The sequence below is a fragment of the Jaculus jaculus genome, chromosome 16 (assembly GCF_020740685.1).
Source record: "Jaculus jaculus isolate mJacJac1 chromosome 16, mJacJac1.mat.Y.cur, whole genome shotgun sequence".
Lineage (NCBI taxonomy): Eukaryota > Metazoa > Chordata > Mammalia > Rodentia > Dipodidae > Jaculus > Jaculus jaculus.
In genome coordinates this window covers 27506711-27521453 of record NC_059117.1, presented here as the reverse complement: position 1 = coordinate 27521453, position 14743 = coordinate 27506711, and the positions used below count along the sequence as shown (strand labels likewise).

The 14743-nt window shown below is 39.5% G+C and overlaps 1 protein-coding gene across 8 annotated transcripts in view; it reads left to right on the top strand.

The window, feature by feature from the left end:
- Dgkb (diacylglycerol kinase beta) overlaps positions 1 to 14743 on the top strand; it is a 690706-nt gene that overhangs the window by 652400 nt on the left and 23563 nt on the right. For all 8 annotated transcript variants that reach the window (XM_045135964.1, XM_045135963.1, XM_045135965.1 and 5 more), the window contains 2 exons: positions 4456 to 4576; positions 5812 to 5872. In XM_045135964.1, coding sequence (XP_044991899.1) covers positions 4456 to 4576; positions 5812 to 5872 — 182 coding nt within the window. The remainder of the gene's footprint in view (positions 1 to 4455; positions 4577 to 5811; positions 5873 to 14743) is intronic.

Sequence of the window (14743 nt, the reverse complement as noted above, 5' to 3'; positions counted from 1 at the left end):
GCTAACTTACCCACCAAAAACATTTGAATGTCACATAATTCTCATGTCACAATATATTATTCCTTTAAAAAAAATTGTTGTTACTTTTTATTTATTTGAGAGAGAGAAAGAGAGAGAGAGAGAGAGACAGAGAGAATGGGCGCACCAGGGCATCCAGCCACTGCAAAAGAACTCCAGACGCGTGCGCCCCCTTGTGCATCTGGCTAACGTGGGACCTGGGGAACCGAGCCTCAAACTGGGGTCCTTAGGCTTCACAGGCAAGCACTTAACTGCTAAGCCATCTCTCCAGCCCACAATATATTATTCTTATTAAACTTTTTCTTTTTTAATTTTAGTTTTTTCAAATTTTTATTAACAGCTTCCATGATTACAAAAAAATAATCCCATGGTAATACCCTCTCTCCCCTCACTTCCCCCTTTGAAACTCCATTCTCCATCATATGCCCTCCCCATCTCAATCAGTCTCTCTTTTATTTTGATGTCAAGATCTTTTCCTCCTCTTATGATAGTCTTGTGTAGGTAGTGTCAGGTACTGTGAGGTCATTTTGTGTCTAGGGGGAGCACATTGTAAGGAGTCCTACTCTTCCTTTGGCTCTTACATTCTTTCTGCCTCCTCTTCTGTGTTAGACACTGAGCCTTGGAAGGTGTGGTAGAGATATTGCAGTACTGAGCACTCCAGTCACTTCTTTCCAGCACCATGATTCCTTCTGAGTCATCTGAAAAGAGAAGATTCTCTATCAAAACTGGGAGTAGCATTAATATAAGGGTATGAACATTAAGAGAAGTGCTTACTGGGCAATTTGATAAGCACAGTATATACATTTATCCATAGAGCAGCAAACGTTATACCCCTAGGGCTCATGACTACCCCTGTTGTTAAACTTTTTCTATTGGTCAGATATAGGAAAGTCATTCTTAATTCATAGGCCATGCAAAAACAGATGATAGAGTTTTGTCCAAGGGTTACATTTTAGTATTCCTCTTCTAAAAACTGAAACCAACTGTCAGGTAGTGAATAAACTCAGTAAGTTAATATGGCTGGTTATAATGTTTTAAAGAGAGCTGCGCTTAAAGAAACTTTAGCTACAATGTGAGATGAAGAAGCCTTTGCTGTCTTCAGTATATACTACATGTAGAAACAATTCATAGATGAGAACTATGAAGTCAGTTAGGACCCAGATCCCAACAGGACGTCAGCTACTCACAGACAGGCATGTACAATAGGCTACATCAAAAAACATCAGCAAATGGGCTGGAGAGATGGCTTAGTGGTTAAGCGCTTGCTTGTGAAGCCTAAAGACCCTGGTTCGAGGCTTGATTCTCCAGGACCCACATTAGCCAGATGCACAAGGGGGCGCACATGTCTGGAGTTCGTTTGCAGTGGCTGGAGACCCTGGCGCTCCCTCTCTCTCTTGCTCTCTCTCTCTCTCTCTCTCTCTCCCTGTTTCTCTTTCTGTCTGTCACTCTCAAATAAATAAATTTAAAAAAAAAATCAGCAAATGATTGGGGAAGTTTTTCACAGCTCAAATTTAGAGCTGTTTTGTATCTATTTCAACTTTTCTTCTTTCAAACACCTAAAGTGATAGCATGTGGCATTTATTTATCTTTGCCAGTGTTGGTAAACATTCCACTGTTCGAAAACAACTCTTTTTGCTAGCAAGAGCTAAAATGGTGAATGCCTGGGCTTTCTAAATTCATGAGCTATCTCTGCCTTACTGATTATTAACAGTGCAGCTGATTTTCAGGGTATTTTTGCAGGAAGAAGAAGACAAATAGAAAGAAAAGCTCAGTAAGAGGGTGGCAGACAGTAGCAATATGGTGTGGGTGTAGGCAAATCCCTGTGGTTCATAGAAAAGTTAGGGCTCACAGATTAACTTTGTTGTAAGAAAGTGTTTCATTTCTTATAGAATTGTTCCAATCTTCTAGCCTCAGATCATTAGAAAAATTAGCATGCAGTGTCACCCATTTAGGAATGAGGCAACACAAAACCCACAATACCAAAAGTACACTCCATTTCTATGATGGTTATTTTATAACTTACCTGGCACACATCTGGGGCTTTAATGCTTGCTACAATGCTACTTTCTGGTTGACATATACTTAAGAAATGCGTACTTATACTAACACTCAGGCTATAGAGCCAAACACATTTTAGTGCCTGCTGCAGCTGAAAGAATATGTTTCTATTCCTTGTCCATCTGTTCTTGGCAACATAAATTTAAGCTAGAAACAGAGAATAAAATTCTGAGAAATATGTCTAAATACAGGTTAGAGCAGCAAGGTGATTGCTCTAAGCTATGACTTTGTAATGCCTGATTTTGTAACAGAAAGATTCTTTTAATTAGGGGACTGGAGAAATTGCTTAGCAGTTATGGCATTTGCCTGCAAAGCCTAAGGACCTGGGTTCAATTCCCCAGGACCCACGTAAGCCAGATGCACAAGGGGGCACATGTGCCTGGAGTTCGTATGCAGTGGCTGGAGGCCCCAGCATGCCCATTCTCTCTTTCTTGCCATCTGTCTCTTTCTCTCTCATAACTAAATAAGTAAAACATTAACTTATTTACTTAAAGAAACCTCTTCTTGCAGCTACAATTTAAAAGTTCTAAAATAATACTCATTATTATTTAAAAATTAAAAATATGATAATTCAGCTACATGTCCTATCTTACATGTGGAGATTAAATTTTCCAGTGATTATGAGGCTAATGAACTTTTAGGTTTCGAAGAGCTACTCCTTACAGTTGAACTCTGGTGAACATGACTCATTAACATCTCTCAATTTTGTGCTGAAATGCATTCATTAGTAAGGTGTGAGAGCTTTCTGTACAAAATGGATTATACACACACACACAAACACACACTTGCTTATTTTTCTCCAAGTCTAACCTTGTCTATAAGCAGCTATTACATGTTTATTTCATGTAATATTCATATCTTCCCACTACATGCACCACCTCTAAATAACTTCGCTGCTAAAACAATTTGAAATTATTTATTTACATTTGAAATTACACTGGGAGTATTTAAATAAAACAGAAAATTAGAAAAGGGCCATGTTTGGTCACAATGACTTCTGCCTCCCAGTCAGGAATCACATAGCAGAGCCCAGCAACTAAGCAAATGGGATAATGCAGTTTGTGAGGTAGATTTCTGTGGGATTTTACTGGTGAGAGGACAGCCTCTGTATTTTGGATGAGTGCAACCCTTTGAGTGGGAAAGAGACCTTAAAGCTCACACAGAGCAACTTCCTTTCCTATGGAAGAAGCAGTCTACTTTTTTTTAAAGTATATCTGCTTTTGATATAATTTTAATAAAAGGTTTACATGTGAGTTATGATTCCAAGTGGTTGGATTCAATTTTTGACTTTATTACCTCCTTAGTATAGGAATATAAAACATTAATCAACTTCTCTAATTTTCATCTTCTTTTCTATAAATAAGGGCACATCACATTTCTTTTACGCTTGTTTGGGAGAGGCGGCAATGGACAAATTGTCCATGAAAGTTTCTCTACACACACATGACAAATGATATCTGCTACTATCAGGTATTGTCCAATGATAAAAGAAAATGTTGTCTATTAATAATAAGAAGGTTAAGGGCTGCAGAGATGGCTTAGAGATTAAGGCGCTTGAATGCAAAGCTAAAGGACCCAGGTTCAATACCCCAGGACTCATGTAAGCCAGATGCACAAGTGTGCACACACCTCTGGAGTTTGTTTGCAGTGGGTAGAGGCCCTGGAGTTCCTCTTCTTTCTATCTACCTCTCTCTCTCTCTCAAATAGGTAAATAAAATGAAATATTTTAAAAATAAGAAGTATACTTTCACTGTGATAATAATTTAGTATTTTCTTGAATATTATTTTGGTAGAATATGTGTTTCTTAACATCAGGGAAATGATTTCAGAAACTGCTGTCGCTCCTTGGACTTTGCGCAGTCTTGCCTGTGCCCGTGGACAAGTCATTCAGTGAGAGGCTCAGTCTTCTGAGCTGTGACATAAGAAGCTTCAACTCATGATCTCTGAGATCTCTTGTTCCAGGAATTGAACAAAATCCTGTTAGACAGCAGATCCTTATGCTTTATTTATAGTGATGAATGTGTATTTTCTGCCAAATGTCTCATGTGGGATGTATAAATGTTCCATATATACATGTGGAATAACATTAAGTTTGTTGATGTTAAAAACTACTGGTGTGTTTTTCGGCATTATTTGGCTCAGAGTTTGTTCTTCCCACTTGTTTTAGAATAAGCTGACAGCAAATCCTCTTCCACAGCACCTCAAGGTTTAGTTAACTAAGAGTTGCAGAAGTAGGCCATCTTTCCATTACTTTTGATATTTGAGACAGAGACATTTTCTTTTAGGAGTGACTTTTACAATGTCCACACTATCGAACAGTGTTAAACTGTGGGCATATTCATGGTCACCGTAACTAACAAGGCACATGTTTTCTTTCAGATCTGAGTGACCAGCTGCTGGAGGTCGTGGGTCTGGAAGGAGCCATGGAAATGGGGCAAATATACACGGGGCTGAAAAGTGCCGGCCGGCGGCTGGCTCAGTGCTCCTCAGTGGTGATCAGGTATACCTTTCTCTTCAACTGGGAGAGCAGCTTGACGCGACACGACCAGAGATTAATTAAAAGCATGCAGGACTCTAATAGTAATACCTGTCTCCTTGGTGTTTAAATTAATGAATGATTAATACTATGTTGCTCAATGTAATGGAAATGACAGGCAACACCGTATGAGTTACTTCCTATTTGCCTGGTCTTTTGGAATCTGAATCTCCCCTATTGAGCACCATGGTGTTTTAGTTTCTTTTCTGTAGCTGTGACCAGAGCAAGTGAGGAAATAACAAAGAAGGAAGTGTTTCACAGATGTCGTGGTGAGGAAGGTGTAGCAGAACCCAGTCCTCCCATCATGTCAATCAGGACTTCTAGAGGAAAGAATGGGTCAGGGACAAGATGCCCTAAGGAGCCTATTCCCAGTGACCAACATCTCCAGCTAGGGCCCACCAAACTAGTCACTAGAACCTCTCAAAAGTGAGCCATTAATTGGGGACCTACCTTCAACACATAAGTCTGTGGGAGTCCTTTCATATGCAAATAAACTACACACTACACAGCTGCACCAACTATAACATGCAAATTTAATCCACGCCTAGGCTCACTTGCTCCTCCTTTAGTTTACTAGACAAATTAACCAAGTGGAAAAAAAAAAAAAAAACTATTGATGCACTATTAACTTAAATTCTTTCATAGCCAAAAGTGCAACATTGTTATGAAAAATTAAATACTGAATCAAATTTGGTAAATTTTTGTGAATTAAATTTGGAATTTCCCAACTTTTGAGGGTTTCTCAATATTCTGCATCCACAAGTTAATAAACCAATACAAGCATATTGAAACCACGGTTGTAAGGCAGACATAATGGGTGTTATTTGAATGAATATGTTGGTTCTCAAAATCTTGAAATAAGTCACCATCTTTCCTGGAGGTTGTCAGTGTGTGTGGATGGTGCGTAAAAACAAAGAGTAGCTTTTGACTTAGGAACTCTGATTTACTCCTTGAACATGAACCCTGAAATTTTCTTCTGGCACTCAGAATTTTTATCACCACTTTTACCAGGAAACTCTTAACATTCCAGTGATCAAAGTACTTTTGAAAGTACTCACTAATGGTGAATGAAAATCTCTCTTTCAGAAGAGACAGGCTGTCTAAGATTTGCCTTCCCTGAACTCATTATCTTATAGTTCACACCTAGTCTGATAAATTAAATATGTCAGCATTGTACTTACAGTGAAATTTTTCTCCAGGACTAGCAAGTCTCTGCCGATGCAGATAGATGGGGAACCATGGATGCAGACCCCATGCACAGTGAGTAGTTGAAATATGTCAGTAATTTTAATTTTGTTATCCAGTTATCATATCTTTCTATGACTAAGACATCACAGTATCTAATCTTTTGCATGCCTTCCCTACTACTTACTAGCAAATAACTTTCTTCTCTAGTAGTTATGGATAAAAACCAAACCTTCAGGCTTTGAGCACTGCATACAGCCGGCAATGATTGAGCTTCTGGGTACAGAGTGTATATTAGCTGAACTTCAAATACCAACAGTCAACTGTAAATTCTGGGCAAAATAATGTCAAAATTTCTTTTTTTTTTAATGTTCTTGTGTTTATTTCAGAATAGTTTATAAGAAAAAATGTGAAGGCAAGTATGGTGGCACATGTCTTTAATCCCAGCACGTGGGAGGCAGAGGCAGGAGGATCACTTTGAGTTCAAGACCACCCTGAGACTACATAGTGAATTCCAGGTCAGCCTGGGCTAGAGTGAGACTCTTCTCCCAAAAAACAAACAAGCAAAAATTGTATGTGACTTTCAGGCATATGTCTCCCTGAATTCATGACTCATATGTTTCCTTTATTTAGGGATTCTAGGGCCTTCTTTTCTGTATAAAAAATAAATTTCCAATTTTCTTTTATTATCTATTTATTTATGGGAGAGAGGGAGACAGGGAGAGACAGAGAGAAAAGGAATAGCATCAATCCATAGTACCCCAAAAAATGCTAGCATCGTGGTTTATGTCTGCAATCCTAGCACTAGTTCTCGGGGGCTTGCTGGATAATCAGTATAGCTTAATTGGTGAACTATAAGTTAACAAAACAAAAGATAAACAGTGTTCTTGGGCCTGTCCTAGTCTAGATTTTACATACTTACACACACACGCACACACACACACTTGAATCCACACATATGTGCAAAAAATAATAGTAACAGCAACCTGATATAGTGGCATACACCTATCATTCCAGCAACTGGGGATTGAGGGCAAAAGGAAAGATCAGGTGAAGGTTATCTTTGGCTATGCAGTGATTTTATTCCAGCCTGAGCTACATGAAACCCTAGGCCAAAAATAAAAACAACCCCTCCCCCCCCCCCCATTCACACCACAATAAGAAAGCATGTTAGGTACTTCTCTGGGCATTTAGGTTAGAAATAGGAGAAAGATCAGCAAAGTACTTGTCAAAGAAAAATACTTAACATTCTGATAGTAAGGGACTAAATAGACATGTAATAAATATAACCAGATTATCAGAGTTATGGCAAAAATAAAATGTTTTGCTGAAAAGGAACTAAATGGAGTATGGGGTATATTACTTTAGATAAGTGGATCTGGGCAATTTCTCCAAAGGGTACAACCAAAAGCTCAATATGTCACAGGAACAGTAAGAAGGATTGTGTGACCAAGCCTTGGCATAAGGGAAGGAAAAAGGGAGGATAAGTTGTATACAAAAAAAAAAGAAGAAGAAAGAAAGAAAGAAAGAAAGAAAGAAAGAAAGAAAGAAAGAAAGAAAAGAAAAGAAAAGAAAAGAAAAGAAAAGAAAAGAAAAGAAAAGAAAAGAAAAGAAAAGAAGGTCAAGTGTTAGAATTTGATTCTTAATGCAATATAAAACTATTGAAGCTTAAATCATCATTTGATTGTTTTGATGTTCAGATTAACTGTTGTGTGTAGAATGAATTGTACTGGTAGCAGCTGGGAGAAATGTCTTCCCCTTGTCTGGTCTTGAAAAAAGAAAATGGTAGGGTGCGGGGAGGAAGTGGTTGTATCTGAAATGGAAGAATGTATTCCATTGAGATGGGGAAGACAAATGAGGGTAAAGGCTGAGAAGGAAGGAGTTCATTCATATGTATGAATGATGGCGCTGTTTCCACAGTCAGGAATGGCGGTGAAACAGGTAAGATACAGCAAGGACAGTCTTATTCTTATAACACTATTGCACTTACAAGGAATATTTTTATATGAACTGTAAATAATCATGCAAATGTTCAGGTGGAAAAGATTGAAGCTCTTGGAGGTTAAATAATTCACTCCAGCTCTGGCATTTAGCAGATATGGATACAAACCTAGGAGTCTAATTAAAGCTCATTCTCTCAAACATTCAAATAACTTTTCATGCTCCAATCAGCACTGACTAGCGTAAAAGAGATAGCATAAAAAATTAATCTTACCCTCCTAAAAGTTTGCTCTGAGGCTATTAGCTCAAGCATCATGCACACCACATAATATAACTTCTTATTTATGCCACTTTACTTGTAGCTACCTAGGGTGGTTTGAATCAGATGGCCCCCATAAAGTCATGTGCTCTGAATGCTGGATCCCAGCTCTGGGAATTTGGGAGATGGAGTCGGACTGGAGAGTTGTGCTGTGGGGGTAGCTTGTAGATGTCATAGCCAGCTCCCCCTTGACAGAACTTGGATCACCCTCATGTTGCAGTGTTCCACTTGCTGTGGCAGAGGTTATATCCAGCCTCTGCTCAAGCCATGGGTTCCACTGCTTTCAAGCTCAAGTCTGTAAGCCAAACATGTACCCTCTCCTCCCATCAAGTGCTCTTTTTTTTTTTTTTTTTTTTTTTGGTCAAGTGCTTTGCCCTAGCAACAAGAAGGTAACTAATTACAATACTACCTGAAGTCCAAGTTCATGAAACCTACACTGTCCTTAATAATAATGTAAAAGAAACTTGTCGGGCTGGAGAGATGGCTTAGCGGTTAAGCGCTTGCCTGTGAAGCCTAAGGACCCCGGTTCGAGGCTCGGTTCCCCAGGTCCCACGTTAGCCAGATGCACAAGGGGGCGCACGCGTCTGGAGTTCGTTTGCAGAGGCTGGAAGCCCTGGCACGCCCATTCTCTCTCTCTCCCCCTATCTGTCTTTCTCTCTGTGTCTGTTGCTCTCAAATAAATAAATAAATAATGAACAAAAAAATTTAAAAGAAAAGAAACTTGTCAAAAAAATGCTCTCTAGACTATTTTCTCCGTTTTTTTAACTACAAATATCCTTTTTTTTAAAAAAATCCTTTTCCTCTACTTACCAGATTGTGTAAATTTACACCTTATCCGTTATTCTTTAGACTCTCTAAATGACATTTCTAAATACAATGGGGAAATTGGGGTTCTGGGGTGCTTCCTGGAACCTCAAGCCCTGAGTTCATATCTGCAAACTAACCAAAGAATTGACAATCCCAGATTCAAGAGAATGATTTTTAAAAACACCGCATTTTATTCAGATTTTACAAAGGAATGCAGAAAGGGGAGGGCTGCGAGGTTAGGGGAAGCAAAGTGGGGAGAAGAGAAGTATACCACGGGCCACGTGAGCCACTGTAGCGCAGGAGCCCAGGAGACCAGATCAGAAGTGCATGCGATCAGATAGGGAAACAAAATGTGAGAAAGAATCTTAAAATAATGTGCGCTTTTAAGAAGGATCAAAGGTGAAGATGGTAATCAAAGGAAAAAGCATGGCGGCCGGTGTGGGAGAGAGCTCTACCGGAATGAATATGGGGAAGACTCGTCTTGGTGCTTCCAGCTCCAGAGAGAGGAGAAAACGGGCTCCTCTCTCTGCGGGCGCAGGCGGATACAGGATTTGTGTTTGGTCTAGACACATCTACACCAAGTGTCCCACCCAATCTGTCTAGGCTTAGAGGAGAAATCCACCCATCCCTGGGAAGGGTGCACACTTGAGAGAGATTTAAATGGGTGGGATAGATAAGCACTAAATCCCAGGATTGGCGCAGGCAGGGCAAGCTGACACAGTTGTGGCATCCCAAGACCCCCTCCTTTAAGGACCTTCTGATCCTGTCTAATTAATCCACCTGCCTATTCTGGCAGCTCCCGCATAGACTGACGTTTGCGTTCTCACAGATGTTAAAGGTGTTGCCACTGCTAGCGTTAGTGGTGGTGGTAATGAAGCGGGTAAGGCTGGAAGTGATGCCAGAGATGGTGATGTAGGGATGGTATTGCGGCGTGGTGATGTTTATGGTATCGGTGGGAGAGTAGTAATGATTATTATGACGGTTGTGGAAAATTCTAGTAAACTTGCAGCGACGGCAATGTAATGGTGGTAGTGGCAGAGGCTGAAATGTAGGGTGTGAGCGCCTGTGGACACACTAGTACTCTTGTTTTTAATGAGAGACCGTTGCGGAGCAGCCGTAGTCACAAGAGACTTGACACGAAACAAACAAACAAAAAGAGACAAACTAAATGCCTTCCATGAACAGTCTTTGCACTCCTCCTCGAGGAGGAGAGACGGGCCCAGCAGTGCGCACGGAGCAGCCATGGCAGTGGAGACCCCTGACACGGACTGAGTTCTTCCCACGCGCACCTGTGGATACACTTGGTCTTCTGGACACATCTAGTCCTCTGTAGTCCATCTTATGAATGGAACAACAGAGGTAGGCAAAGGCTAAACATTTAGTCTAATTCTACCCAGCGAAGAAGTGCAAGATTTGCACACGGGACACGGACAGCCCAGTTCCAGGGTCTATGTTCTGCCCCTCTCTTCCCAGTGTCGCCTCAACCCCAGGACTCCAGTGTCCTGAGATCCCTCCAGGGCAAGGCGTTGCCCTGGGTACAACACAGCTTGTCTTCCTCCAGCTCTGAAAAGACTGTGTCCATGGAAATTTAATTAGCATTTTAGAATGCTTTTAGCTCATTTCCAATAAGCACTTTTAATAATACTTTTACTTTTTCTTCCAATTAGTGGCAGGACTTACTAATTACTGTGAGCTGCAATTGTTAGGTTAATAACAACTTTTATATAATTTACATTGAACATTCTCTTCCTGAAAACTTATTTATTCATTGAAAACACGTGTTTCAGCCTGCAGTGGACCAAGACCTGTACTAGACCGTAGTTTAATATTATTACTTTGCATTCTGCCATACTCTACTTTTCCTAGAGCCACATGGGTCTTTGAACTTCAAGTTTCATTTGAACTGAAGTGAATATTTTATATTCTTAGTGGTAAAATGGTTTAACTACAGAAGACTTATTTTTTTCTTCATTAAAATAGCACAATGATTTTTTTTCTCATAGAACATAAAAATTGGTAGGATGTTAAAATTCTTTGCTAAATTTAAATATCTATAAGCTGATTTTCAGTTTATGAAGGGAGTTTCTCTAGATATAGTTTAGAGGAGAGCAGAGGTCTGCTTTTCTTTGAATGGAATGTACGGCACAGACAGGCAAGGGATGTGTGTCTTGATTCTTAAAGTCAAGACAACAGAGATTCCGAGATGATGCCGGTGGTTCCTTCACAGTGTGAATATCCGCCACCACACTGAACTGAAAAGGTAAGCTAAAATGGTAAGTGTGTTTTACCAAAATGAAAGTGCTCAAGAAAAAGATCAATATAACATTTTACTTATATGTTTCATCAGTCCTTATCACAAATTCCAAGTGATGCAAAAATCAAACAGCTTAAAACTCTTATCATATACAATTACGATGGTTTTTATCACCTAAGTTTTCTCACTAAAAATAAAATGATTATCAGACATTTGTTAACTATCCCTCTGATCATAGTGTTGTTATAGTCGCAAGTTAACAGAGTGGATTTTAGTCAAGTACCTCTTGGTCATGTTAATAAGCGTCTTTAGCTTAGGAGAATGTTAATTCTAGAAAATCACATATTGATGTAGTCTTCTTGTTAGGCGGAACTCCAAAGCCTATTTTCCGATTTCTAACTTCTTCTTCCTGAGCATATAGGACATAGTACCCATATGTTCATATAATGGGAATAAGGGAAAAGGCACACAACAGAATGGTAGGATAGAACAGGGCATAGACTAGTTCAGACTTCAATCTGTATCTATACTCTCAATACTCATTTATTTCCTGCTTTTTACAATTGATGGGGGGGCTATTAAGGTTTTGTCAAGTAAGAAGTGTTAATTCTGGGGTCAGGAGAGATAGTAAGACACATGGCTTATTGAGTTTATTCTAAAAGATGAGGGAAGAAGGGAAGGCAAAGGAAAGGGAGAGAAAGAGGGGAGAAATGCATACGAGAGAGAGCGCCCAAAGAGAGCAAAAGAGAGAATAAGAGGGACAGTGTACATCACCAGGGATCAGGAAAGCCATACAAAAAAAAAAGAAAAAAAAGTGAGAAAGGCTAGAGAGAGACTTTGTGGGAAGAGGAGGTAAACAGTCCAGTGAGGGATGGGCTTTGGATCATGTGCTGAGGTAATGTCTGGGAAAGTTAGTATTCTCACTTCTCAGGCTGGAAGTACCCTGAGCTTATGGTCTCTGCAAAGGGGCAGTAGTCTCTCTTCTCAGCCCAGGAGTATACTCAGTTGCAAGAATAGGAAGTGATTCTAGAATCCCAGGACTATTCTTGGCATGGCCAAATGGGAAGAGGTTAGAAAGGAGGACGGATAGAGAGCTCTTGGACTCTTATGTAAAGAGGTGACACTGTAACGCCTTATGAACCTCAGTTCAGTATCTCAAAACTAGACTTATCATCTGCTCTCCTGGATCCCAACTATCTCAAAAGCTAGCCTCTTTGTACTGTTTCCCATGTGACTTTAGGCTAGTGGAACCATTAAGTACTATAATTCCTAAGCAGCAAACCAGGGTGATCCTAAACTGCTTTCTCTACTTTCAAACCCAAGAAATGTTCACTTAAAAATGTGATTTATTTCTGTAATCTTTTCTTTATACTTTCTACCACTAATATCACTGTTCTAGACTTCGCCCATTATGTCTTTCTATGACTTTTAACAAAAGGTCTATCAATATGTTAATGCCTCCAGATTTATCCTTTTTTAAAAAATAAATTTACTTATATATTTATTTATAAGAGTGCTAAAAAGGGAGAAGGAGAGAGAGAGAGAAAGAGAGAGAGAGAGAATGGGCACTCCAGGGCCTCCAACCACTGCAAATGAACTTCAGAGGCGTGCACTACAGTACTATTAAACCTGGGCGCTTAGGCTTCCCAGGTAAGTGCCTCAACTGCTAAGCCATCTGTCCAGCTCCAGTTTTATTCTTTTAAAATCTGTCCTTCATTTCTTCATTTAAATGCTCAATATGAAAGGCTAATTTCACCATAATACTGCCTGACCATGTGCTAACATGAGGTCAGGCTTCCTGTTTTACCAATTTCATGTCCTACATCCTTTCCTTTTTTTATTTTATTTACTTCCTGGTGATCCATGCACTATTTCCTCTTCTTGAACTGAGTAGAAAACTCAACCTTTCAGATGGTCCTTGCTGCTCCTACTCCATAAATCCTTCACAGGCATTGCCCCTCCATCACCCATCCATGATAGCAACCCAGCTCACCTGTAGCCTCAGCTCTGACGCCTTGTCACAACACTGACTGCCTTACATTGAAAGTCTGATCATGTTTCCCTCCCCGTGGGCATAGTTTTACTGAGGTCATGAACTACTATTATATCCGACCTAGTATTCCCAGCATGCACACGTGTGCCTCATAAATACTTCTCAGTACTAAGTGCATTTTGAATTTGTGAATTTCTTAAATACTTCTTAGGGGTGGTATAACATTTTGAAACATGCTTTCTACTAAATCTTTCACTGAACATAATGTAGTTTGGCTTGCAATTCATTCACATATTTTTCATATCTAAATACATGTAAAGCTATTTTGAGTTATCTTTATTCATTATATTCTCAAAGCAAAGTGATTGAATGTATCAGAGAGGAAATACTTTCCCAGCCTCCAAAGACTTAATCCTTCTGTTTCCTGGCTGGTACAACTAAACTTCTTTGGTTATTTTCCTCTGTATTATCAACTGTGTACTTATTTGACATATTCTATAGGCTGATTACTATTAAGGAGTGGAAATACTTAAAGCTATTTGTTAATTATTGACTTATGACACACAAAGAGCAAAGTTCGTAATTTTAGCACAACATCACTGTGGTGCTTTGTCTATGATTATAATCATATATATATATATATATATATATATGTGTGTGTGTGTGTGTGTGTGTGTGTGTGTGTGTACACACACATACACACACACTCACATATACATATATATATGTGAGTGTGTGTGTGTGTGTGTGTGTGTGTATGTATATGTATATATATATATATATATAATTAAGACTATTCCTGACTCTTTCATGTTACAGAGGAGGGGAGAAAGTCATAAACATATCCTAAGCTAAATGGTGAGATGACCCCACAGGTCAAATACAAATGCTCTTGACAGTGATGGTTGAAACCAAGGTGACTTCGAAGAATCACATTCTCCCTAGCCCTTCGTATTTCTCCCCCGGTACAAGACATTTTTTGAACCTTGAACTTGCTCACCCCGTCTTGCTATCCAATTCTAAGTACTCTGAACATGCTGTCAAACCTGGAGCTAGTGCTCTGACAGTCTTGCCAAATCTAAGTCTTGCTGCCTGAGATGTGATCTCCAATATTCTTCAGGTAAAGCCTTTGTCATGCAAAAGCATGTGCCTTCTGCTGTCTGGGTCTTTACTATGTAAGCCACTCCATAAGACCTTGTCTCCTGACCTAAATGCCAGGTCCCTTCCCTGGCACTATTTCCCACTTTACTTCCACTCTCCTTTAGAAAGACAGTCATTTTCCCATTGCCCCTACCACTGAGATTACCTGGAGTTGATCTTCATATTGACGCATTCACAAATTCCAGCACATTTTATATTTTATTTATTGTTTTTTTGAGGTAGGGTCTCACTGGCCCAAGCTGACCTGGAATTCACTATGTAGTTTCAGGGTGGCCTCAAACTCAGAGCAATCCTCCTACCTCTGCCTCCCAAGTGCTAGGATTAAAGGTGTGTGCCACCACACCAGGCTTTTAAAATTTAAACTTTTTAAAAAGAGGAACAGTGTCATCTATTAAGTTGTCTGCTTCTTATTTTAGTTATTAAAATCAATCATAATGTTTAGGAGTTTTTAAATCTTTAATCCCTTGCTAT